The sequence below is a fragment of the Mesoplodon bidens genome, assembly GCF_964165515.1.
Source record: "Mesoplodon bidens genome assembly, chromosome: 9".
Taxonomy (NCBI): Eukaryota; Metazoa; Chordata; class Mammalia; order Artiodactyla; family Ziphiidae; genus Mesoplodon; species Mesoplodon bidens.
The window spans coordinates 59,882,252-59,909,898 of record NC_138166.1 but is presented as its reverse complement, the minus strand read 5'-3'; the positions used below and the strand labels follow the sequence as shown (position 1 = coordinate 59,909,898).

The window sequence follows — 27,647 nt, the reverse complement described above, 5'->3', positions numbered from 1 at the left end:
TTACTCAGACTTGGATTTAACCCGGGACAAATCCTTTTCTCTCATGTGTCTTCCTTTCCCCTCCTAAGTCATCATTCTTAAAATAATGATGATAATAAGAAGTAACTAGGACTAATTACTTTAGATCATCATTTCATCTAAGGTGTCCCAATCAGAATATTTCCAAACCCAGTTTTTCAGATAAGCGAACTCATTCCCAAGGTCATATGCAGCTGATAAGAGGCAGATCTGCTATTCAAAGTCAAGTCTTTCTGGCTCCCAAACTCTTTTTCTGCCCTCCTGCAAGTTGCCTAGGGTGATCTGCTCTAAACACCACATCGCTCAATGAAGGACATAAACACAATGGGTCTTTATAGAAAGGGAAGCTGGAGTATTGGAATCTTAATTGCAGGCAGGCTCCTCAGGAGGAAGCTGGAGGAGGGAGAGGGGCCAGGAGGTGTGGGCTCCGTGGGGTGTTTGTTTTCTCATCCTGTCTTGGTGATGGTAGACACTTAATTGCCCACAATCCATCTGGGAGCAGTGTTTTGGATATTCTGGCCCGCTTTCCCCCAACATCAATTTCCTTCACGTCTTCCAAAATGATAGACAGAAGAATTTAATACATTTAATGCTTTTCCTTCCATTTACACTATCATAAATTACAAAGTATTGTTCACTTCACAAAATAAAACCATTTCCAGATAATTTTTTGACAGTATCAAGAAGTACATAAGCTACAACAGACAAATCTGTACAGTTGGGAGGAACGATACTAGCAGGGACCAAGCAGAATCATTCTGACCCCCGTGTGCCAGCGGAGTCCATCCACATAGCCCTCGGGACTCTCTAGGATGACAACTGCACTGCCCTCTCCCCTTCTAGCTCGCTTATCACACAGTAATTCTCTTCTGGTCACTCCGAAACAAGACTGGTGAGTAATGACATGAATCATCTCAGATAATCAGAGGAAAAGACTTTGTAGTTGGGGTTAAGAAAAAAAATTTAGATTGACAGTTTTTGACGTTTTAAATATTTTACCTATGTTACAAAATATAGAAATCTTGGTGTGGAAAGCTCATGCTAAGATAAATATAACCAATAAGATAGAACTATAGTCATCAAATCAAATTATTATCCATCAGAGTTACTTTGATCAAGGAGGAACACATATTTGTAAAAACCAAACATTCATTCTTACTTTAAAAAACAAGCTTGTTTATAAAACAAAAATGAAAAAAATCAACAAGGACTCTGCAGATTCACTTTTCATAAATACAGAAATGTGGTGAAAATGCAACTTGACATTAACAGATGAATTCAGAATGCTTGCCTGAAAAGAAAGAAGTGCTAACTTTTTACATGGTCCAGATATAACCAGTGTTTCCAAATCATTTGATGTAAAATGACCACGTTCTGCATGTTCTGTGATGTACACACATGATATGGAAAGACTGACCAATTCCAGAACATAATTTGGGATTTCACAAAATTTTTATGAAAAGAAAATTTGTGGATGTTTCAGACCATCCTACAATTGCTATAAACATACACCGTACGACAGCAAAATGCCAGTGCTTAACAGCAAAAACTATCAAAAGCAGGGACAGAGGCGGGAGGTGAAATTTCATTGCGAAGCACTGATAAGGACAGAGGTATGTCAAGATAATACTGCATTCATGGTAAACTTTTCAGGGATCACAGCAAGAAGGCAGGACAAGGTACAGGGTGGTAATAATCAATGCACTGCATTGAGTTCTATTTGCTAAAATAAAGTAACATTCTTGCAGCTAAAATAAAAATACATTTTACAATATAAGTTTCATTTAACATTTAACATATAGAATTGTTTTCTTTTTGTAAGTGGAAAATGTATAACTGTATCAAGTACCTCTATGAATTAAGTTCCCTTTTATTACTGATAAGACTGAAGTTTAAAGGTCTACGTTGTTTTTTAATAAGTTAAAGAAAGATTTATTAATCACTCTTTCAGCAAAACAGACATACGAGGCACAGCAAAGACCCAGGCGAGGGCTTTTTCTCACCCTCATCCTTGCTGTTCTCCTGTGGAGGGGGCCGGTGTCTATGAGACACAGTAGCCGACATGGCGATCCTCTGTGGTCCAGGAAATTCCACCACTTGTTTGGAAAACAAATCAAGTGTAAAAGATGTTTTTATTTCTTTAGCCTTATCAACTTAGATGGGGCTGGGGCCATTCAGCTCACTTCCCTGGCGGATTAAAACAAAACATCTTCGTTTTCTATTAAAATCTGCACAATCAGCTTTTGGTACCGCATGTCATGGAGGGTGGTGAGGGTACTGTCCTCAGGGGGCCTCATCAGGGTGGGCCCAAATACGATCCCCAGATTTTCAGCATTCATGAAATTGTCCTTTTCATTCAGAGTCACCCTGCAAGACAGACATATACACAGAGGCATTATACAGACTCGAGGGTGGATTTGTATACTGATTATGAACTTCTCTGGTTTGGGAATTTGCAAAAGAAAATTGAGAATTGGAATTATAGAGAAGTATTTTTTAAAAGGTAATTTTCTGACTAAAAAAGAAGTTTTAGATTATTGACATTGCCTTCAGCCAGTAGAAGTGAACTACTAAGTCAATCTGGTATAGACACACTTTTAAAAATTATAAAATCAGTCCTTCTTACTAAATAAACGTGGAACTCTCATTGAGGGAATATTGGTTTGAAGGGCCAGTAGATTATTAGGTGGCCCATAGTGCATACAGATTTAGTCTAGGCTTGTATGGATGTCTTTTTTGCCTTCTTGTCGCTGTCTACTGGTCTGTATGCTGGCAAACCAGGAAGCTGAGGGCAGATTCCCTGTCTGCTGGCAGGGCTAGTGCCTGAGGAGAAAGGTCAAGCCATCATCATGGGACTGGGAAGTGGCTGGAATGTGGTCAAATGGAAAAGCAGTTGGACATTATTTCTAGTTCCCACAGGATGAGGTCTGGAGCAGTAATTATTGTTGGAATTGAAAATCGTCATTTCATCACTAATCATTAGGGAAATGCAAATCAAAACTGCAGTGAGGTATCACCTCACACTGGTCAGAATGGCCATCATCAAAACATCTACAAACAATAAATGCTGGAGAGGGTGTGGAGAAAAGGGAACCCTCCTACACTGTTGGTGGGAATGTAAATTGGTACAGCCACTGTGGAGAACAGTATGGAAGTTCCTTAAAAACTAAATATAGAACTACCATATGATTCAGCAGTCCCACTCCTGGGCATATATCTGGAGAAAACCATAAACTGAAAAGATAACATGCACCCCAATGTTCATTGCAGCACTATTTATAATAGCCAAGACCTGGAAGCAACCTAAATGTTCATTGACAGAGGAGTGGAGAAAGAAGATGTGGTACATATGCACAACGGAATATTACTCAGCCATAAAAAAGAATGAAATAATGCCATTTGCAGCAACATGGATGGACCTAGAGACTGTCATAATGAGTGAAGTAAGTCAAAGACAAATATCGTATGATATCAATTATATGTGGAATCTAAAAAAAATGTTACAAATGAACTTATTTACAAAACAGAAATAGAGTCACAGATGTAGAAAATAAACTTATGGTTACCAGGGGAAAGGGGGGGAGGGATAAATTGGGAGATTGGGATTGACATATACACACTACTGTATATAAAATAACTAATAAGGACCTACTGTATAGCACAGGGAACTCTCCTCAATACTGTGTAATGACCTGTATGGGAAAAGAATCTAAAAAAGAGTGGATATATGTATATGTGTAACTGATTCACTTTGCTGTACACCTGAAACTAACACAACATTGTAAATCAACTATACTCCAAGATCTAGGGGAAGATGGCCGAAGAGTAAAACGTGGAGATCACCTTCCTCCCCACAGATACATCAGAAATACATCTACACGTGGAACTCCTACAGAACACCTACTGAACGCTGGCAGAAGACCTCAGACCTCCCAAAAGGCAAGAAACTCCCCACATACCTGGGTAGGGCAAAAGAAAAAAGAATAAACAGGGACAAAAGAATAGGGACGGGACCTGCACCAGTGGGAGGGAGCTGTGAAGGAGGAAAGGTTTCCACACACTAGGAAGCCCCTTTGCGGGCGGAGACTGCGGGTGGCGGAGGGGGGAAGCTTCGGGGCTGCGGAGGAGAGCACAGCAACAGGGGTGCGGAGGGCAAAGTGGAGAGATTCCCGCACAGATCGGTGCCAACCGGCACTCACCAGCCTGAGAGGCTTGTGTGCTCACCCTCCGGGGTGGGCGGGGCTGGGAGCTGAGGCTCGGGCTTCAGTGGGAGCGCAGGGAGAGGACTGGCGCGTGAACACAGCCTGAAGGGGTCAGTGTGCCACGTCTAGCCGGGAGGGAGTCCGGGAAAAAGTCTGCACCTGCCGAAGAGGCAAAAGACTTTTTCTTCCCTCTTTGTTTCCTGGTGCGGGAGGAGAGGGTATTAAGAGCGTTGCTTAAGGGAGCTCCAGAGACGGGCGCGAGCCGCGGCTAAAAGCGCGGACCCCAGAGACGGGCGTGGGACGCTGGGGCTGCTGCTGCCGCCGACAAGAGGCCTGTGTGCGAGCACAGGTCACTCTCCACACCTCCCTTCCAGGGAGCCTGTGCAGCCCGCCACTGCCAGGGTCCCAGGATCCAGGGACTGTAAGGCCAACTGGCCTGAGTCAGGGAAACGCAATCAGATTCACAGGTTGCATCAGACCAAAAGTCTCCGGACCACCCAGTTCCAGAAACTGACCTGGAGACATTCCGGACCACCCAGTTACAGGAACTGACTTGGGGACTTTCCACCCGGCCCAGCCTTCCCGCCTTTCGAGGGGCGGGACTAGCGGTCCCAAGACTGATGTAACCGGCACCAGATATTGCCACTACCCGAAGAGACCACCAAATAAGGATACCCTGCGCCCTCCCAGATTCACCACACCCCTTTCCCTTCTTCCCCTATAAAATCTTGCCCAACCCTCGCCCGGGTGCGACTTCTCTGGCCCCTTTCTCTCGGACCAGTGAACCTCGCCCGGAAGCGCCCCCTAACAAAGCTCACTTGAAGCTTTCCTCTGTTTCGCGATGCCGTTTGTTAAGATCCGACCTTACATTTGGTGCCGAAACCCGGGAGTGGTACCAAGCCCCGCAGGTTACTGCGCGGGCCGCTTTTCCCCTCCCCCAGGAGACAACCAGGGAACCTCTACTCATCCACCCAATCCGGCAGAAAACGGGGTAAGTCCCCCTCCCTTGTTCCCTCTGAACCCCAGAGTCCCTACCCACCGGACTCCCTGGCCCTAATCGCGGCCGCATCAGGGACTCCTCCGTCCTCTCTCTGGGCCTCCGGCAACTGTGGAGACGTCCCAATTGCCTGACCACCCTCCGACCTGCCGTGATTTGGAGACTGAGACCAGGGACGCCTCTCTTCTTCTCCATTCACTCAGGGACAGACTGGGGGTCATGGGAACCTCACAATCGAAACCAGATTCTAAGACGCCCCTGGGGTGTCTCCTAGCCAATTTTACAGCCCTCGGTTTCTCCTAAGGTCTCCGTCACCGACGGCTTATTTTCTATTCCACTGTGGCCTGGCCACAATATCCTCTAGACAATCAATCCAAAATGGCCTCCTGAAGGGACTTTTGATTTTAACATCCTCCGTGATGTAGATAATTACTGCCGCAGGACGGGCAAATGGCCCGAGGTCCCCTATGTTCAGGTCTTCTGGTATTTCCGCTCCCGCCCTTCCCTCTGCATTGATTGTTCCACTTCCCAGATCCTTCTTGCCAGACAGACATCTCCTACATCCAAGCCCCTAATTTCCTTTGACGATGACCCCTCTCCACTAGCCGACCCACCCGAATCTCTCGCCTCTCCCCCCTCCAGAGCTCCTCTCCAACCTCCACCCAACCCTGAAGCGGTCCCTCCTCCTCCCGAACCCGCTCCGGCCCATCCAACCGCTCCCCTGCCTCCCTCAACGGTTTCTCCTCCCATGCCCCTTGCCTCGCCAATTAGTGCACATACACGCTCTCACGACTCCCAAGATCCAAATCTCCTCTGCCCTCTGAGGGAGGTAGCAGGAGCGGAAGGATTAGCGTTCATGTTCCCTTTTCCCTCCAAGATCTCTCTCAAATAGAAAAGCGATTAGGCTCCTTTTCTGCCGACTCTTCCCGCTATATCAGAGAATTTCGCTACCTCTCTCAAGCTTACGATCTAACCTGGCACAAAATCTTTGTGATCCTATCTTCTACTCTGACCCCTGATGAGAGGGAAAGAATTCACACTGCTGCCCGAAACCATGCAGATCAGGTAGGTTCACCTTACCAACAACTCCATGCCTGTCGGAGCGACTGCCATACCTGGCACCGATCCAGGCTGGACTTATCAGGATGGCCAAGATGGCCATCGTAAACGTGACCTCACGATCCAATGCCTCCTGGCTGGCATGCAGGCTGCCGCTCATAAGGTAGTCAATTTTGAAAAACTAAAAGATAACCCAAGAACCTAACAAAACTCCAGCTATCTTTCTCAATCACCTTACAGAGGCCTTAACTCTCTACATCCGGCTGGATCCCAACACCCTGGCAGGGGCAGCGGACCTAGCCACCCATTTTATCACCCAATCAGCCCCGGACATCCGAAAGAAATTAAAACGAGCAGAAGATGGCCCTCAAACCCCTATTCGAGATCTGGTAAAGATGGCCTTTAAAGTCTACAATGGCCGTGAGGATTTGGCAGAATCCAGCCGACAGGCTCGGATGCACCAGAAGGTAGCCCTCCAAACCCAAGCTCTTGTAGCCACCCTAAGGCTGGCCATCTCCCATGGATCACAGCATCCACGGGGTCCGCAAAAGGCAACCCCTCTGGGGGCCTGCTTCAAATGCGGAAAAGAAGGCCACTGGGCTCGCCAATGTCCCAATCCTCGACCTCCTTCTAAGCCCTGACCCAGCTGCGGGCTAACGGGTCACTGGGAGAGTGACTGCCCTACGACTGGCCCTCCCTCAGCATCTCCACGTGGGGGTCAGGCCGACCCAACGGCATTACCACTCGAACTGCTGGGATTGGCTGGCGACTGACGGCGCCTGGACTCGAAGACCGCCCCCCATCACCCTCGCCGAGCCCAGGGTAACACTACAGGTAGCGGGTAAGTCCATCTCATTTCTGATGGACACGGGGGCTACCTATTCGGTCCTGCCTACTTATTCCAGGCCAGTTTCTCCTTGCCAGATCTCGGTCATGGGTATTGATGGCAAACCATCCTTCCCACTCCAGACCGGTCCACTCCCATGTCATATCGAAGGACTCCCTTTTACTCATTCCTTCTTAGTCATACCATCCTGCCCAGTTCCCTTGCTAGGCCGAGATGTCCTTTTCCACTTAGGGGCCTCCCTCCAGCTGGTTAGACTTGACCCTAAGGCCCCCTCCTCCCAACTCCTGCTTCCTCTTCTCGGCCTGGCTCTAGAACCCTCCCCCTCCTATCCCCCTCTTCCAATCACACCGAACCCAATCAATCCCCAAGTCTGGGATACTTCTAAGCCCATAATAGCAACACACCATTCCCCCGTCCTCATCCGCCTAAAGGACCCCTCCAAATTTCCATCAAGGCCCCAATTTCCCATCTCTGAGACTCACCTTAGGGGCCTACAACCTATTATCACCAGACTCCTAAACCAGGGACTCCTTATCCCCACTGACTCTCCCTGCAACACCCCCATCCTGCCTGTCCGCAAGGCCTCTGGGGATTATCGCCTGGTCCAGGACCTCCGACTAATCAATGAGGCCATAATTCCTCTCCACCCAGTAGTACCAAACCCATACACCTTGCTCTCCCATATCCCCCCATCCACAACCCACTTTACGGTTCTGGATCTCAAAGATGCCTTTTTCACTATCCCCCTACATCCCAACTCCTATTTCCTCTTCGCCTTTACCTGGACGGATCCGGATACTCATACTTCCAGTCAGCTCACCTGGACAGTTCTTCTCCAGGGCTTCCGCGACAGTCCTCACCTCTTTGGTCAGGCGCTGGCATGGGACCTCACTTCCTGCTCCCTTACGCCCAGCACATTCCTTCAATATGTAGATGACCTCCTCCTTTGTAGCCCATCTCTCAGCCTCTCAAGACAACATACTGCAGACCTCCTCAATTACCTTGGCTCTCGCGGTTATCGGGTCTCCCCGGCCAAGGCTCAGTTATCTGTATCTTCTGTAACCTACCTGGGGCTCCACCTTACCCCTACCACAAAAGGTCTAACAGCCAATCACACCCAGATTATCCGTGAACTTCAGCCTCTGGAAACAGCAGAACAAATTCTCTCCTTTTGGGGCCTTATAGGATTTTTCTGACACTGGATCCCTAACTTTGCTCTCCTCGCTAAACCCTTATATCTAGCCGCTAAAGAAACCCCTCAAGGACCCCTCACCTCTCCTTCAGCCGTTCGACAGGCCTTTCTCACCCTCCGTAACGCTCTGATATCTTCTCCTCCCCTTTCTCTGCCCAACCCAAACCGACCTTTTCACCTTTTTGTGGATGCACGGGCTGGAATAGCCACTGGACTCCTTGCCCAGCCTGTAGGGCCTTCCTACCGCCCCGTGGCTTACCTCTCCAAACAGCTAGACCCAACCATTCGGGGATGGCAACCATGCCTTTGGGCCCTAGCAGCAGCAGCCGAACTGACCAAACAAACACTCAAACTGACTCTGGCCCACACACTAACCGTGTTTTCCTCCCACCGGCTGGTCGACCTCCTAGGCCAAAAGTCTCTCTCCCTCCTGGGCCCCTCCCGCATCCAGGAGTTCCACCTACTATTCAGTGAAAACCCAGCTATTTCTCTTGATCTCTCCCCTCGCCTGAACCCGGCTTCCCTCCTGCCTATCTCTGGCACTGGGGGTTTTCCATCCCATTCCTGCCCTCATGTCATAGAAGCCTTCAAACCACCAAGAGAGGGACTCTTTGACACCCTTCTTTCAAATCCGGACCGCACTCTCTTTGTGGACGGTAGTTTGATACTCGGTCCTGACGGACGCCGACAAGCAGCCTACGCAGTGGTAACTATCTCAACTATTATCAAGGCTAACAGCCTCCCAGAAGGAACGACCTCCCAAAAGGCTGAACTAATCGCACTTACACGAGCCCTTAACCTTTCCAAAGACCAAAGGGTTAACATCTACACAGACTCTAAATATGCCTTTCTCATTGCACACAGCCACTCAGCACTATGGAGGGAATGTGGATTTCTGACCACTAAGGGATCCCCAGTGGTCAACGCTTCCCTCATTGCAAAGCTCCTGGAGGCCCTCCAGCTTCCTAAAGAAGTAGCAATTCAGGACAGATACTCAACCACACAGGAATAGGTAACATCTCCGACTGCTTTCTATGTGCCTCGCTTGGCTGGCCACCCTTGGCTGCTGTCCCACTCGACCAGACCTTCAATTCTACTTCCTACACCTCCCCAAACCCACCTTTTTCCCTGTTAAAAGTCCCCATATTCCTTGATTCAAAAAATCTCACCATCTGTTAAGGCAGCCGCCCAAATCTAGCTGATACTGGGTTTCTTTGCAACACATCCCTCACGGTAAACACATCAATTGAAGCACCACCAGGCATGTTTTTGTGGTGCAATGGTTCCCTCACAAAAGAGATCAATTCTTCCTCCCCCTTCCCATGTATCCCCGTTACTCTCGTCCCACAACTCACACTGTATAGCCAAGCTGAATTTTCCTCGCTAATCACGCCACCCTTTACCCGACGGAAAAGAGCTATCTTTCTTCCTCTGGTTGCAGGCATCTCTCTCGCCTCCTCCTTGGTCACTGCAGGCCTCGTGGCGGGGGGCGGGGAGCTCTAACACAGTGTTTCAACATCCCGCGACTTAGAACATAAACTCCAGCTAGCCATTGAAGCCTTCGCCGCCTCCATCTCCTCTCTCCAGCACCAAATCACCTCCATAGCCCGAGTCGCTCTCCAGAATCGACGAGCCCTGGATCTCCTGACGGCCGACAAAGGAGGTACCTGCCTCTTCCTACAGGAGGAACGCTGCTATTACATCAGTGAAACAGGACTCGGCGAAGAAGACAACGTAAACGCCCTCCATCGCTTCGATTGGTGGCGAACCACCCTCTATACCTGGCTAACACCAATCTTAGGCCCCTTAATTCTCATCTGTATCTTGCTCATGTTTGCCCCGTTTTCTTCGGTTCCTTCGCAGGCGCATGGAGGAAGTCTCTCGGGTGACCACAAACCAAATGCTCCTTGGTCCTTACACCTTGCTTCCTACAGAACCCCCCACTGGTCTCCCCTAAGCCTCGGACCTCTGGTCGCCCGACTCCCCTTTCAACGCCCCCATTCAGCATGAAGTAGCCAGAGATCAGAACGCCGCCCCATTACACCAAAGATGTCGGGATGTAAGGCCAACTGTCCCGAGGCAGGGAAACGCAATCAGATTCACAGGTTGCATCAGACCAAAACTCTCCGGACCACCCAGTTCCAGAAACTGACCTGGAGACTTTCCGGATCACCCAGTTCCAGGAACTGACCTGGGGACTTTCCACCCGGCCCAGCCTTCCCGCCTTTCGAGGGGCGGGACTAGCGGTCCCAAGACTGATGTAACTGGCACCAGATATCGCCACGATACCCGAAGAGACCACCAAATAAGGAATACCCTGCGCCCTCCCAGATTCACCACACCCCTTTCCCTTCTTCCCCTATAAAATCTTGCCTAACCCTCGCCTGGGTGCGACTTCTCTGGCCCCTTTCTCTCGGACCAGTGAACTTCGCCTGGGAGTGCCCCCTAATAAAGCTCACTTGAAGCTTTCCTCTGTTTCGCTATGCCATTTGTTAAGATCCAACCTTACAGGGACAACTTCCCCGGGAGAACATACGGCGCACCTCAGGCTGGTGCAACGTCAGCAGGCCTCTGCCGCGCAGGCTCGCCCTGCACTCCGTACCCCTCCCTCCCCCCCGGCCTCAGTGAGCCAGAGCCCCCGAATCAGCGGCTCTTTTAACCCCGTCCTGTCTGAGCGAAGAACAGATGCCCTCCGGTGACCTACGTGCAGAGGCGGGGCCAAATCCAAAGCTGAACCTCGGGAGCTGTGCGAACAAAGAACAGAAAGGGAAATCTCTCCCAGCAGCCTCAGGAGCAGCAGATTAAATCTCCACAATCAACTTGATGTACCCTGCATCAGTGGAACACCTGAATAGACAACGAATCATCCCAAATTGAGGAGGTGGACTTTGAGACCAAGATTTATTATTTTTTCCCCTTTTCCTCCTTTTGTGAGTGTGTATGTGTATGCTTCTGTGTGAGATTTTTTCTGTATAGCTTTGCTTTCACCATTTGTCCTAGGGTTCTATCCGTCCGTTTTTTTTTTTTTTTTTTTTTTACTTAAAATATTTTTTTCTTAATAATTGTTCTTTTATTTTAATAACTTTATTTTTATTTTACCTTACTTTTTTACTTTATTTTATCTTCTTTCTTTCTTTCTACTTTTTCTCCCTTTTATTCTGAGCCATGTGGATGAAAGGCTCTTGGTGCTGCAGCCAGGAGTCAGTGCTGTGCCTCTGAGTTGGGAGAGCCAACTTCAAGACACTGGTCCACAAGAGACCTCCCAGCTCCACATAATATCAAGTGGCGAAAATCTCCCAGAGATCACCATCTCAACACCAACACCCAGCTTCACTCAACGACCAGCAAGCTACAGTGCTGGAAACCCTATGCCAAACAACTAGCAAGACAGGAACACAACCCCACCCATTAGCAGAGAGGCTGCCTAAAATCATAATAAGTCCACAGACACCCCAAAACACACCACCAGACGTGGACCTGCCTACCAGAAAGACAAGATTCAGCCTAATCCACCAGAACACAGGCACTAGTCCCCTCCACCAGGAAGCCTACACAACCCACTGAACCAACTTTAGCCACTGGGGACAGACATCAAAAACAACGGGAACTAAGGACCTGCAGCCTGCAAAAAGGAGACCCCAAACACAGTAAGATAAGCAAAATGAGAAGACAGAAAAACACACAGCAGATGAAGGAGCAAGATAAAAACCCACCAGACCAAACAAATGAAGAGGAAATAGGCAGTCTACGTGAAAAATAATTCAGAATAATGACAGTAAAGATGATCCAAAATCTTGGAAATACAATAGAGAAAATGCAAGAAACATTTAACAAGGACCTAGAAGAACTAAAGATGAAACAAACAACGATGAACAACACAATAAATGAAATTAAAAATACTCTAGGGCTTCCCTGGTGGCGCAGTGGTTGAGAGTCCACCTGCTGATGCAGGGGAAACGGGTTCGTGCCCCGGTCCGGGAAGATCCCACATGCTGCGGAGCGGCTGGGCCCGTGAGCCATGGCCGCTGAGTCTGCGCATATGGAGCCTGTGCTCTGCAACAGGAGGGGCCACAACAGTGAGAGGCCCGCGTATAGCAAAAAAAAAAAAAAAAATACTCTAGAAGGGATCAATAGCAGAATAACTGAGGCAGAAGAATGGATAAGTGACCTGGAAGATAAAATAGTGGAAATAACTACTGCAGAGCAGAATAAAGAAAAAAGAATGGAAAGAACTGAGGACAGTCTCAGAGACCTCTGGGACAACATTAAACGCACCAACATTTGAATTATAGGGGTCCCAGAAGAGGAAGAGAAAAAGAAAGGGACTGAGAAAATATTTGAAGAGATTATCATTGAAAACTTCCCTAATATGGGAAAGGAAATAGTCAAGTCCAGGAGGCACAGAGAGTCCCATACAGGATAAATCCAAGGAGAAATACGCCAAGACACATATTAATCAAACTGTCAAAAATTAAATACAAAGAAAACATATTAAAAACAGCAAGGGAAAAACAACAACACACAAGGTAATCCCCATTAGGTTAACAGCTGATCTTTCAGCAGAAATTCTGCAAGCCAGAAGGGACTGGCAGGACATATTTAAAGTGATGAAGGAGAAAAATCTACCAACAAGATTACTCTACACAGCAAGGATCTCATTCAGATTTGATGGAGAAATTAAAACCTTTACAGACAAGCAAAAGCTGAGAGAGTTCAGAACCACCAAACCAGCTTTACAACAAATGCTAAAGGATATTCTCTAGGCAAGAAACACAAGAGGGGCTTCCCTGGTGGCACAGTGGTTGAGAGTCTGCCTGCCGACGCAGGAGACACAGGTTCATGCCCCGGTCCGGGACGATCCCATATGCTGCGGAGTGGCTGGGCCCGTGAGCCATGGCCGATAAGCCTGCACGTCTGGAGCCTGGGCTCCGCAACAGGAGAGGCCACAACAGTGAGAGGCCTGCGTACCGCACACACACAAAAAAAAGCCACACAAGAGAAGGAGAAGACCTACAATAAGAAACCCCAAACAATTAAGAAAACGGGGAATAGGAACATACATATCGATAATTACCTTAAATGTAAATGGATTAAATGCTCCCACCAAAAGACACAGACTGGCTGAATGGATACAAAAACAAGACCCATATATATGCTGTCTACAAGAGACCCACTTCAGACATAGGGACACATACAGATTGAAAGTAAGGGGATGGAAAAAGTTATTCCATGCAAATGGAAACCAAAAGAAAGCTGGAGTAGCAATTCTCATATCAGACAAAATAGACTTTAAAATAAAGACTATTAGACACAGAAGGACACTACATAATGATCAAGGGATCAATCCAAGAAGAAGATATAACAATTGTAAATATTTATGCACCCAACATAGGAGCACCTCAATACATAAGGCAAATACTAACAGCCATAAAAGGGGAAATCGACAGTAACACAGTCATAGTAGGGGACTTCAACACCCCACTTTCACCAATGGACAGATCATCCAAAATGAAAATAAATAAGGAAACACAAGCTTTAAATGATATATTACACAAGATGGACTTAATTGATATTTATAGGACATTCCATCCAAAAACAACAGAATACACATTTTTCTCAAGTGCTCATGGAATATTCTCCAGCATAGATCATATCTTAGGTCACAAATCAAGCTTTGGTAAATTTAAGAAAATTGAAATTGTATCAAGTATATTTTCCGACCACAACGCTATGAGACTAGATAACAACTATAGAAAAAGATCTGTAAAAAATACAAACACATGGAGGCTAAACAATACACTACTTAATAACAAAGTGATCACTGAAGAAATCAAGGAGGAAATCAAAAAATACCTAGAAACAAATGACAATGGAGACATGACGACCCAAAACCTATGGGATGCAGCAAAAGCAGTTTCTAAGAGGGAAGTTTATAGCAATACAATCCTACCTTAAGAAACAGGAAACACCTCGAATAAACAACCTAACCTGACACCTAAAGCAATTAGAGAAAGAAGAACAAAAAAACCCCAAAGTTAGCAGAAGGAAAGAAATCATAAAGATCAGATCAGAAATAAATGAAAAAGAAATGAAGGAAACAATAGCAAAGATCAATAAAACTAAAAGCTGGTTCTTTGAGAAGATAAACAAAATTGATAAACCATTTGCCAGACTCATCAAGAAAAAAGGGAGAAGACTCAAATCAATAGAATTAGAAATGAAAAAGGAGAAGTAACAACTGACACTGCAGAAATACAAAAGATCATAAGAAATTACTACAAGCAACTACATGCCAAAAAAATGGACAACCTGGAAGAAATGGACAAATCTTAGAAATGCACAACCTGCCAAGACTGAATCAGGAAGAAATAGAAAATATGAACAGACCAATCACAAGCACTGAAATTGAAACTGTGATTAAAAATTTTCCAATAAACAAAAGACCAGGACCAGATGGCTTCACAGGCGAATTCTATCCAACATTTAGAGAAGAGCTAACACCTATCCTCCTCAAACTCTTCCAAAATATAGCAGAGGGAGGAGCACTCCCAAACTCATTCTACGAGGCCACCATCACCCTGATACCAAAACCAGATAAGGATGTCACAAAGAAAGAAAACTACAAGCCAATATCACTGATGAACATAGATGCAAAAATCCTCAACAAAATACTAGCAAACAGAATCCAACAGCACATTAAAAGGATCATACACCATGATCAAGTGGGGTTTATTTCAGGAATGCATGGATTCTTCAATATATGCAAATCAATCAATGTGATACACCATATTAACAAATTGAAGGAGAAAAACCATATGGTCATCTCAATAGATGGAGAGAAAGCTTTCGACAAAATTCAATACCCATTTATGATAAAAACCCTCCAGAAAGTAGGCATAGAGGGAACTTTCCTCAACATAATAAGGCCATATATGACAAACCCACAGCCAACATCGTCCTCAATGGTGACAAACTGAAAGCATTTCCACTAAGATCAGGAACAAGACAAGGTTGCCCACTCTCACCACTCTTTTTTTTTTTGCAGTACACGGGCCCCTCACTGTTGTGGCCTCTCCCGTTGCGGTGCTCAGGCTCCGGATGCGCAGGCTCAGCGGCCATGGCTCACGGGCCCAGCGGCTCCGCGGCATGTGGGATCTTCCCGAACCAGGGCACAAACCCGCGTCCCCTTCATCGACAGGCGGACTCTCAACCACTGCGCCACCAGGGAAGCCCTCACCACTCTTATTCAACATAGTTTTGGAAGTTTTAGACACAGCAGTCAGAGAAGAAAAGGAAATAAAAGGAATCCAAATCGGAAAAGAAGTAAAGCTGTCACTGTTTGCAGATGACATGATACTATACATAGAGAATCCTAAAGATGCTACCAGAAAACTACTAGAGCTAAGCAATGAATTTGGTAAAGTAGCAGGATACAAAATTAATGCACAGAAATCTCTGGCATTCCTATAATGATGAAAAATCTGAAAGTGAAATCAAGAAAACACTCCCATTTACCATTGCAATAAAAAGAATAAAATATCTAGGAATAAACCTACCTAAGGAGACAAAAGACCTCTATGCAGAAAATTATAAGGCACTGATGAAAGAAATTAAAGATGATACAAATAGATGGAGAGATACACCATGTTCTTGGATTGGAAGAATCAACATTGTGAAAATGACTCTACTACCCGAAGCAATCTACAGATTCAATGCAATCCCTATCAAACTACCACTGGCATTTTTCACAGAACTAGAACAAAAAATTTCAAAATTTGTATGGATAAACAAAAAACCCCGAATAGCCAAAGCAATCTTGAGAACAAAAAACGGAGCTGGAGGAATCAGGCTCCCTGACTTCAGACTATACTACAAAGCTACAGTGATCAAGACAGTGTGGTACTGGCACAAAAACAGAAAGATAGATCAATGGAACAGGATAGAAAGCCCAGAGATAAACCCACGCACATATGGTCACCTTTTCTTTGATAAAGGAGGCAGGAATGTACAGTGGAGAAAGGACAGCCTCTTCAATAAGTGGTGCTGGGAAAACTGGACAGGGACATGTAAAAGTATGAGATTAGATCACTCCCTAACACCATACACAAAAATAAGCTCAAAATGGATTAAAGACCTAAATGTAAGGCCAGACATTATCCAACTCTTAGAGGAAAACGTAGGCAGAACACTCTATGACATAAATCACAGCAAGATACTTTTGGACCCACCTCCTAGAGAAATGGAAATAAAGACAAAAATAAACACATGGGACCTAATGAAACCTCAAAGCTTTTGCACAGCAAAGGAAACCATAAACAAGACCAAAAGACAACCCTCAGAATGGGAGAAAATATTTGCAAATGAAGCAACTGACAAAGGACTAATCTCCAAGATTTACAAGCAGCTCATGCAACTCAATAACAGAGGAACAAACAACCCAATCCAAAAATGGGCAGAAGACCTAACTAGACATTTCTCCAAAGAAGATATACAGACTGCCAACAAACACATGAAAGGATGCTCAACATCATTAATCATTAGAGAAATGCAAATCAAAACTACAATGAGATATCATCTCACACCATTCAGAATGGCCATCATCAAAAAATTTAGAAACAATAAATGCTGGAGAGGGTGTGGAGAACAGGGAACACTCTTGCACTGCTGGTGGGAATGTGAATTGGTACAGCCACTATGGAGAACAGTATGGAGGTTCCTTAAAAAACTACAAGTAGAACTACCATATGACCCAGCAATCCCACTACTGGGCATATACCCTGAGAAAACCGTAATTCAAAAAGAGTCATATACCAAAATATTCATTACAGCTCTATTTACAATAGCCAGGAGATGGCAACAGCCTAAGTGTCCATCATCGGATGAATGGATAAAGAAGATGTGGCACATATATACAATGGAATATTACTCAGCCATAAAAAGAAACGAAATTGAGCATTTGTAATGAGGTGGATGGACATAGAGTCTGTCATACAGAGTGAAGTAAGTCAGAAAGAGAAAGACAAATACCGTATGCTAACACATACATATGGAATTTAAGAAAAAGAAAAAAATGTCATGAAGAACCTAGGGGTAAGACAGGAATAAAGACACAGACCTACTAGAGAATGGACTTGAGGATATGGTGAGGGGGAAGGGTAAGTTGTGACAAAGTGAGAGAGTGGCATGGACATATATACACTACCAAATGTAAAATAGATAGCTAGTGGGAAGCGGCCGCATAGCACAGGGAGATTAGCTCCGTGCTTTGTGACCACCTAGAGGGGTGGGATAGGGAGGGTGGGAGGGAGGGAGACGCAAGAGGGAAGAGATATGGGAACATATGTATATGTATAACTGATTCACTTTGTTATAAAGCAGAAACTAACACACCATTGTAAAGTAATTATACTGCAATAAAGATGTAAAAAAAAAACTATACTCCAATATAAATTATTAAAAAAAAAAAGAAAATCATCATTTCAACATCCACGTCCAAGAACTGCCAAGCCTTTAAAAGATGAAGTTCAAACTCCAACGTTGCCTTAATACCTTCCAAGTAGAATAAAATTATGATCTCTCTGATATTTTGCTTTAAGGATTTAGGTTTTAGGATGTTCCTAAGAGATGTAAAAGGGATTACATTCTCCAAAGAAGAGCAAAATAGGATTACCATATGTTCAGGTGTTGCACAGAAAGCCATCCCTTTGTGTTTATTCTCTTGAAGCTAATTAACACTAGCCATTTAGCATTATTTTAGGAAGGGTAATTCAGCTTGTATTACCTTCACCTTGCAAAGTTAAGAGGGAGGTAAGAAAGAGGACATACTTCACTTTCAAAGTGCTCGTATTTCCCCACTAAGTCAGGCACCACACCTCACCAAACAAGATGGCTAGCAAACCCACCATAGGAAAAATACTAAATAATTGGCATTTAAGATTCAACTGGCACGTCAGCATTTCTACTGATAATGATACTTTGCCTTCCAAAGTGTAACAGTTGAGCACTGAAAGAAATAACTTAGAGCTATTTAAGAGCCACGCTGACATTCTAGTCTTTTTTTTAATCCAAAAATTACTTGTACTCTTAAATTCAATAAATTAATCAGGGACTTCCCTGGTGGTAGTGGTTAAGAATCTGCCTGCCAATGCAGGGATCGTGGGTTCAATCCCTGGTCCGGGAAGATCCCACATGCCACGGAGCAACTAAGCCCATGCGCCACAACTACTGAGCCTGCGCTCTAGAGCCCACGAGTCACAACTCCTGAAGCCCGCACGCCTACAGCCTGTGCTACGCAAGAAGAGAAGCCACCACAATGAGAAGCCCACGGACCGCAATGAAGAGTGGCCCCCATTCTCCGCAACTAGAGAAAGCCCACACGCAGCAACAAAGACGCAATGCAGCCAAAAATAAATAAAATAAATACATTAAAAAAATAAATTAATCAAAATGGGACTCTTCCAAGCTACATGTTACATCCCTGATCACGTTGAATATGAGCAAGAGTATTTATATGTTTTAAAGGCAGAAAAATTAAAACCTCAATACCTTAGTGTTTCTACAGTGTTCTCCACTTCCTTTCACTTACTGAATGGATCTGTAAGTTGGTCTAGACAATTTTTTTTTTTAATCTAAGAATGGGCTGTTGCCATGTAACTTCCAGAAACACAGAAGCACCCTGATCCTTCCAACATCTCAAAGACCAACTGATTGACTTCACTATACAAGTACCGTGAAGGAAAGAGATCCATGGTTTAGGTAAAAGAGTCTAGAACCAGAGACTTAGTATCCTGTGAACAGCCATCTCCATCTGTCTCACGTGCTCTCACACAGATAACCCAGTGTGCAGCCCTCTGTGGCAGGCACCCTCTGAGATGGCTCCCAGTGATTGATCCCTGCCTCCTGGAATTCATACCCTTCTGTAACCCCCTCCCCTAGAGCACGGGCTAGACCTAGTGACTTGCTTCTAGCACACAGGGTGTAGCAAAAGCAACAGGATATCACTTCTGAGATCAGGTTACAGAAAGACTATCTTTCATCTTGGGTGCTCATGCTTGCTTGCTGTAAGGGTGGCCAGCTGCCATTTGGGTGAGCTGCCTATGGGGAGACCCGTAGGACAGGGAACTGAGGGTGGCCTCCAGAGAACAGTCAGCAAGAGAGGCCTGCGGTCTAATAGCCACTGAAGAACTGAATCCTGCCAAACGCCATGTGACGGACCTTGGAAGTGGACGCTCCCCAACTCAAGCCTTCAGAGGAGGTTGTAGCCTGGCTGTCAGTTTGACTGCAACCTCATCAGAAACCTTGAACCAGAGGCACCCAGTGAAGCCACCTGGATTCCTGATCACAGAGACTGCGCGGTAACAAATGTTTATTGTTTTAAGCCACTAAGCTTGGGGGCAATTTGTTCCGCAGTGATAGATAATTAACATGTCCAGTAAAACAAGAGATCAGAGAAGGAAGGCAGCCTCAGGAATCTGGGACCCTCGTGAGGAGGAGGATGAACAGAACACAGAGCACAAGGCTGGCGTGGGAGGAAGATGCAGAGGCGGAGGCAGTGCAGGCAAATGGTTAAGACACAGTAAGGGCCACGGCTCGGACTGGGTTTCAGTCCTGGCTTTACTGCATCTCTTTGCATCACTTATTGAACCTCCCCAAGTTTCAGCAATGTCATCCAACAGTATCCCCCTCATAGAGATAACGCATCTAAAGTGCACGGAGCAGCCCCTGCCACAGAGTGAGTGCCTAGCAGTTATGAATGGGGCTGGGCTGGAGAAGGCGGCCTAATTCACTCTGAAGGGCGGTCTGTCTGCTCAGCAGGTTGGGGAGGCTGTGAACTTTTCCTGTTGCGTTAACTGCCCGGGGCAGGTAGGGACTGCAGAAGCGGCGCCGAGGAGGTGTCAACTTACTTCTTTAGGTGGATCATCAGGTACCGGAGGGTCTCATAGTGGGCAGGAGGAAGCAGCATCAGCACTTCGTGGACCGCTTCCAGCCTCTCATCCGCACTGGAGATTTCTGTGAAGATCACACGTAATGAATATTCGTGCAGTGTTGAAACATTAAAGTGTTCAGGGAAGTAACAAGAAGTCCGGTTTGTTCAGGTTGCAGAAAAAGGGGCAGTCTACTAATCGATAACTTAACTGTACTAATCGGTAATCGATGTGTTCCATGTCTTGCCGTATTCCAGAAAAGGCTCTGAGGCTGGGAACCACATGCGTGTTGAACGTCCACTGGCTGTGTGGCAGGAGGCTGCCCATGGTCCTTGCCCTCCAGAAATCTGCAGCCCTGTAGGTGCTTGCTGGTGGCACATGCACCGACTGTGTTTTGCCCATCTTCTGAACACTGGATTTGCTAGAAAACTCACTATCCCCAGCTTTAGTTTAAATTGGACCACACTTGGGAGCATTCTCTTGAAGTTGTCTACCAACTCTTTCTGTGGTAGGCTTCCATGACGGAATACGCTCTACAATGCAAGGGCACTGGAAGGTGAGCCAGCCAACTCAGTCTGCACTGATGGCACTTTTCACCAGAATGTTGGCATGGTTAACCCCAGTGTGCCGTCCAGGTTAGGAAGTAGATAGTAGGTACGTTAACAACGGGAGGAAGCATGCATGCTTCTGCTTTTTAGGACTCTGATAGGTATTGGCAGCCACTCAAAGAAAGCTCCCCTGGTCACTCCTCCAGGGAGGGCACCCTGCTGCCAGAACCTTCTCCCCCAAGACCACCAGGACCCAGGAAAGAATGCTCTCACCAGGGAGTAGGGCCACAGCTCATCTGGAAAGTACACCTTGCACTAATCCCAGCCTGCCCACGTCTCTCCCCATCAGGCATCTTGTTATTATATTTAGCAACACATACCTTTAAAGGTTATATATTTTTTTAAATAAAAAGTTCCTTGAGGTGTGCTTGACTTCTATGTCATTCATTCTAGCACCTAAATCTCCCCTTCCTCACTATGCTCCTGGACAAAGTGTAGTGCAACTCCCCCCACACCCCAACACACATATACACACTATGGTTCTCTCTCCTGACGGCGGTGACCCAAGTGCCAAACCCTGAATGAGCAGCTACGGATTGATGGAAGTCCAATGCTGATGTTCCACCCCTGGACCTGTGAGCTCAGCTCTCCAAGCCTAGCCTTCCTCCTCTGTACAATGGGATTAGAGTACGTGATTCATCAGGTAGATGGGAAGATTAAACAAGAAGATATTGGTGAGAGTTCCTAGTATAGTAGCTGACACAGTATATTCTGGGCCTATTACTAATTTTGAACAGCATCATTGTGCAAAACTTAGGGTATGACTTTAATTGATTAGCAATGGGATTCTGCCTAATAGATGAAAGTAGTTAATCTATACAGTCCTCATTGAAGAACATCTGATTGTTTGCTGCAGAAACATTCTGCTTTCAACATATAACAGAGTAAGCCTGACTGTGCTGGTTCCCAGCATAGAAGAAACGATGGGGAGAGACAGAACTGCCTGGCACCTAGCTTCAGCCAAGCAGAGCTGGCTTAGTACTGGGTCAACTCAGCTGGTGAACTATGCCTAGTTTTCTCTTAACTGTACCATTGTGACCTCGCTTGGCAAAGCAAATCCTCATGCAATAATTTAATCAGGTCTGAGTTTTAATTTTCTTGAAGTCAAAAGCATTGCACTTAAAACTTTGGTGCCATTAAAAAATTAGTTCTCCATACTTACTTGCTGCTTCTATAAATTTGGAATAGGTATCATAGGTGATGACAGGAATGGGTAAGTCTCTGAAATACAGTTTAAGGGCTCCAGTGATGATGTTTATGTCTGGATAGATGTTGGCAGATATATCGGCCTTTTCACCATCTGAAAAACAATCAATGATCCAATTCCTAATTAGGACCTTATTTCACCAAGTTAAAGCATGCCCAGAAAGAAAAAAAGATCCAACAATGAATGCTCCTTTACAAGTTTCAGCTGACTACTTTGGCTTCTAATAACACTGAGATGCAGGAAGTAACAAAAGAAGTTTGGTGAGAGGGATTTTGGGTCTGAGGGTAAGTGCAGCCAAAAAAGTAGTGAAATAGACTTAAAATAGTTCTTTGGGTCCCAGCCCCTGGTAATTTGCTAAATAGAAATCTAGCACAGTAATTTATATTCTAGACACAAAGGTTCATAATAGAATAACAATCTAATTTGAAGTTAAAAAATCAAGAATCTCTTATTTACTATTCTTTGGACTTGGATTTGAAGATCACATACAGAAAATAATGGTTGAATATCTTCAGTTTCTAGTGTCTCTTTCAGGCTTACTGAAGTTTCTTTTCACTTGATTATTTCTCCCCTAGTCCCTAGGACTTTAATCTGGGAAACTTTAACCTTCCCTCATGTATAGGTAATGTTATATTTCTTACTATTTTTACAATCATTCTGAAGACATTTTTTGACTTTTTGTTTTACCATTAGTAAATATCAGTCCAATTTAATTGTTGCAGTCTATAAAACTTTTTGGATAGAAAAATGTTTCAATCATATAGGGACTATTAGCATTTTCCTTTATACAGAGAATTGAAAGAACAAATGCCTCAGCAAATTTGGTTCTGAGGATTAAAAAAGCTAATGTACAGAAAACAATAAGAGTGTAGCAGATATGCCATCTGATGCCCTTATTTATGTATTTAACAAATATTTATTGAGAATCTACCATGTGCCAGGCACTATTAAGCCCTAGTGCATCAAAGAAGAAAAGACATATGGTTGTCCCTCAGTATCCAAGGGGGATTGGTTCCAGGAACTTCCCACTGTGTGGACACCATAACCAAGGATACTCAAGTCTCTTATGTAAAATGGCTTAGTATTTGCATATAACTTATGCATATCCTCCAGTATACTTTAAATCATCTCTAGATTATTTACAATGTAAATGCTACATAAAGAGTTGCCTGGGCTTCCCTGGTGGCGCAGTGGTTGAGAGTCCGCCTGCCGATGCAGGGGACACGGGTTCGTGCCCCGGTCTGGGAAGATCCCACATGCCGCGGAGCGGCTGGGCCCGTGAGCCATGGCCGCTGAGCCTGCGCGTCCGGAGCCTGTGCTCCGCAACGGGAGAGGCCACAACAGTGAGAGGCCCGCATACCTCAAAAAAAAAAAAAAAAAAAGAGTTGCCAGCATGTGGCAAATTCAAGTTCTGGTTTTTGGAACTTTCTGGAATTAAAAAAAATATTTTTGATCCATGATTGGTTGACTCTACAGATATGGAACCTGCAGATATAGAAGGCCAACTGTACTCCCTTCAAATAACTCTAGTTAGACTGGGAGTCAGGCCTGCAACTCAACAATTACAAGGAAATAAGAAGACGGCTGTGCTGGAGACATGTGGAAACAAGGGGGCGGGCAGAGGAAAAGGAAATGGAATTCTTAGGTCAGCTTGGGGAGGAGTCATGACAGAGGAAAGACTCGAGCTGACACCTGATGAATAGGTTAAGTGCTTGCAGGCAGAGATGTGAACACATTCTAGATGGACAGAGCAATGTGAGCCCAGGTGCCTCTTCATGAAAAGGGGGAGGGTGTATTTCAGTATTACTGGGGTACAAAGTATACAGACAGGAGGAACTGGCTATGAGCCTGGACAGACAGGGCAGCTAGATCAGCAGTGACCTTGTCTACTACTCTGCAGAGTGCAGGTCCTAGCTAGTGGGCTAGACGTTTCATCTCTGATTGGCTGTACCGGAAGTATTTGGATCATTCAACAGATATACAGATTCTTGGGCTCACTCAGCTTCCTGAATGAGTCCCCAGGGTGGGCCCTGGTGATCTGTATTTTTAATAAGTTCCCAAGTTGGCTCATGATATCTGACCTAAGAAAGAATATGGCCTAGAGGATGTATGGCACAGTCACAAAGAACAAAAGGAGTTACCTCCTAAACTTCCCCTACTTCAGTGCCAGGGGTACCCCCATCCCTATGCTCTCTTCTTTGGAGCTTTGGGAGAAGAAATCAAAGGGATCTGAGATGGAGGATGCAGAAGGTACCCTGGTGCCATGTGAACTGACCATAAATGTTGGGCAACAAAGTCAAGAACCTTAATGGCACCAAATGCTGTCTGATCATTTTCAAGTAGCTTTTTCTTTGGTGGTACGCGGGCCTCTCACTGTGTGGCCTCTCCCGTTGCGGAGCACAGGCTCCGGACACGCAGGCTCAGCAGCCATGTCTCACGGGCCCAGCCGCTCCACGGCATGTGGGATCTTCCCGGACCGGGGCACGAACCTGTGTCCCCTGCATCGGCAGGCGGACTCTCAACCACTGCACCACCAGGGAAGCCCTCAAGTAGTATTTTAAACCCACTTCTCCATATGGTCAACTGTCCATGACTTTTAAAAAAACACTTTCCCCAGAGAAGCAGAGAACTATGATATTTGTAAACCATTACTCCTTGGCTTCCTAAAGAACAGCTCTCAGTAGCTCTAATAAACCCATTCCCATTATGAGTAAAATCTGGTTCCCAAAGAGAGGATGCTAAGGATAAATCATTTGGCACTTAAGAAAGTGCAAGCCTACCTCTGTCAAATGCCATTTTGACATCTTCGATGTGTTCAGTAAACCCGGAAACTCTATAAAGCCCTTCTGACTTTAATCCTGTTAAAAAAGGGGACGGACAGATTTTAACTTTAGCTTCCTAGAACATCTAAAAAAGAATCTGATTTCCTATCTACACTGCGTGCTATCAGGAAATAAGCAAATATAGCCAGTGCTCTTATATATTACATACTGTCAGGTCAGAACTTGAACTTGTCCATCTCGGTTTCTGTGCAAGTCTGTCTTCATTTGCTTGTGTGGCAGTGGAGACCTCAGCGATCTGGTATTCCTCCTGCCTGGCTTTGCAAAGTGAACCCATGGTCAAGATTCTCATCAACCGTGGTCTCCTGCTTCCTTTGTTCATCTGACAGCTGGATGTGATTTCACTGCAGCAAACTATTTTCCTCACAGCATCATCTCAATCCATATTGCCATACTGCATGTAGCAGTGTGCTAGGTACACAATACAAGTATGCATGTGTGTGGTACATATTATCCTGACTTTACTGGAACTATCCAGATTTTATAGCCTTATATGTTTAATCATAAACATGACAATATGTTAAATGTTTAACTACATACGATCGATTTAATTGGTATACCTTCATATTGTTCTCCAAATGTATGATGGTATACCTGGTATACCATCATACAAACAGATGCAGGAAAATAAAATTCTACTGGATGATTCTGGAAACTCGATCACTGCATATTTAGGCTAAGAAAAAGATGTGGGTTCTGCTCCTAGATCTCACTGATTTGTTAAGATATTTCCAAAGTATCAGAAGGGATAGAGGACAAGATTTCAGACTTTTTTTTTTTTAAGATTTCAGACCTTTTATGTCAAAAACTAGCTGCTATCAAACTACAGCTACAGCAATAATAAATAAGCAAATAAATAGCTTCTACTGCTGCTGCAGTATACTCTGTCAAACTCCTGATAACTAACATGCATTTCTGGTTTTCACATGTACTATCTGCCATATATAAGGGTTGACATCAGGTCTGCATCAGAGACAACAAATGCATGGCATAAATACTCCCCCTCCTCTCTCCTGTGACCAGAAGAGACATTCTTAATTGACCTCAGCTTTTTCTCCCACTGAGCCCCACTCAGTTTCAGAATTCGTCTCAGGACAGTTGTCTAGGATGCCACTACCGATCAACTGAATTGGCCCACAAGATGAGGCCTGGTGTCATCCTGTTCTAGTTGGTGGTGCATGTAAGCATGCTCCAATCCAGTTGTAACCTGCACTGCAACAGAGGCAAGGACACAGTGGCACAGGGGAGCACAGTGCAGTGGACACTGACACTGCCTTTTGATAGAATAGGCCATGGGGAAGGTCTTACTGAGGAGCTATCTTTAAAGGACATCATGAAGGACAAGCTGGACTTTGCCAGAGTTAGCAGAGGCTGCCAGCTCCCTGTCTAATACTAGTTCTCCACTTCCTCTGTTGTGATAAAACCCTTGGTTTTTAGAACAACATCCATCGCAGAGGCCATTAACTCCTGGCCAGTGTGAAGAGAGCAGAAGTGATGTGTACAGCGCCTGGGTCATGGACTTGAAGAGAAAGGGTATGCCCTTTTGCTGTTGGTTGGAATGCAGATGAGACGGTGATAACCATCTGGGACCATGCAGATGAGGGCAGCACTCAAGGATGACAGAGCAACAGCTTGCAGGGCCTGGGTTCCTGTTCCTGGGCAGCTGCTCCATGAGCCCTGGGCTGCTGCCGGAGAGAGAGATTTCTATCTTTTATGAAGACACTATTATTTGGGGTCTCTGTGACAGCATTGAAAGCTATGGGTTAAGTACATTGGTTAGACTCACAGATTTGGAGGTGGAGTTAGGGGAGTTGGTCATTCCAAGAAAAAACCAAAAGAAATAACACAGTTGAGTCCTATTATGTTGGGCCCTGTACTAGGTCATTTATATGGATCAACTCATTTTAACCCTCATAACTACCTTAAGAGGTACAACTGATTCTGTTACTTTAAAGATGAGAAAATAGATATTCAAATGGAGTTAGTAACTTGCCCAAGGTCATACTATAGCTAATATGAGAAGGGGTAGGGAATCTAACTTCAAGTTCATGATCTTTTCACTCTGCCGTATCATGCAGAAACAAGTGGCAATAGAAGCATTTGGAGAACAATAAGAAATGTGCTATGGGTGGAACACAGGCTAAGATGTTGGCAGTGGTGGCAATGAAGCATCACGTGATGCTTGGGAATGGCAAGCATCACGTGAATTTCTTCCAGCCCATCCTCTGGTTCTGTTCACATGCACAGGCCCCTAATGCCTGTAGCTCGTCCCTTTGCTGTGACTTCCGTATAGATTCCTAACTTGTGCTATTCTAGCTCTTGTACTAGACATGCTTAGTGCTGTGCTCCCCGTGGACACATTAGACACCAGATGTGGTAGTAACTTTGCCCAAATTATTAGCAGTCTCTGATGAGGATCACTATGGGATGATCCCAGCTTCTTTAGAGAAGCACAAGTCCTGACTGCAGGCTCTGGAGAGGCTGATGATCTGACCCTTTGGGGTCGCGGAGTCCTCTAAACAGCAGGACCCAGGGCTGCTCTTCCCAGCCACTCATCCAGAGGCAGGGCACCCCCCTCAACTCGTACTCAGCTCAGCCCCTGCATCAACAGCTTCACCAGATTTCAAAGCTCCCATTCAGCTCTGACAGACACAGCAGTCAAAAGGCAGGAGGCATTTCTTACAATTTGAGATGAAATGAGCAAGTCGTAAGGGAACAGAATAGCTATCGTTTTCATCCTGTATGGAAGAGGG

General features: G+C 45.3%; 1 protein-coding gene across 1 annotated transcript in view; it reads right to left on the bottom strand.

The window, feature by feature from the left end:
- Positions 1-579: 579 nt before the first annotated feature.
- CHN2 (chimerin 2) overlaps positions 580-27,647 on the bottom strand; it is a 346,590-nt gene continuing 319,522 nt past the window's right edge. The window contains exons 10-13 of the mRNA XM_081243907.1: positions 24,835-24,912; positions 22,010-22,147; positions 20,219-20,324; positions 580-2,385 (exon numbers count right to left, since the gene is read on the bottom strand). Of these exons, the coding sequence (XP_081100033.1) occupies positions 2,214-2,385; positions 20,219-20,324; positions 22,010-22,147; positions 24,835-24,912 (494 nt within the window). The 3' untranslated portion in view covers positions 580-2,213. The remainder of the gene's footprint in view (positions 2,386-20,218; positions 20,325-22,009; positions 22,148-24,834; positions 24,913-27,647) is intronic.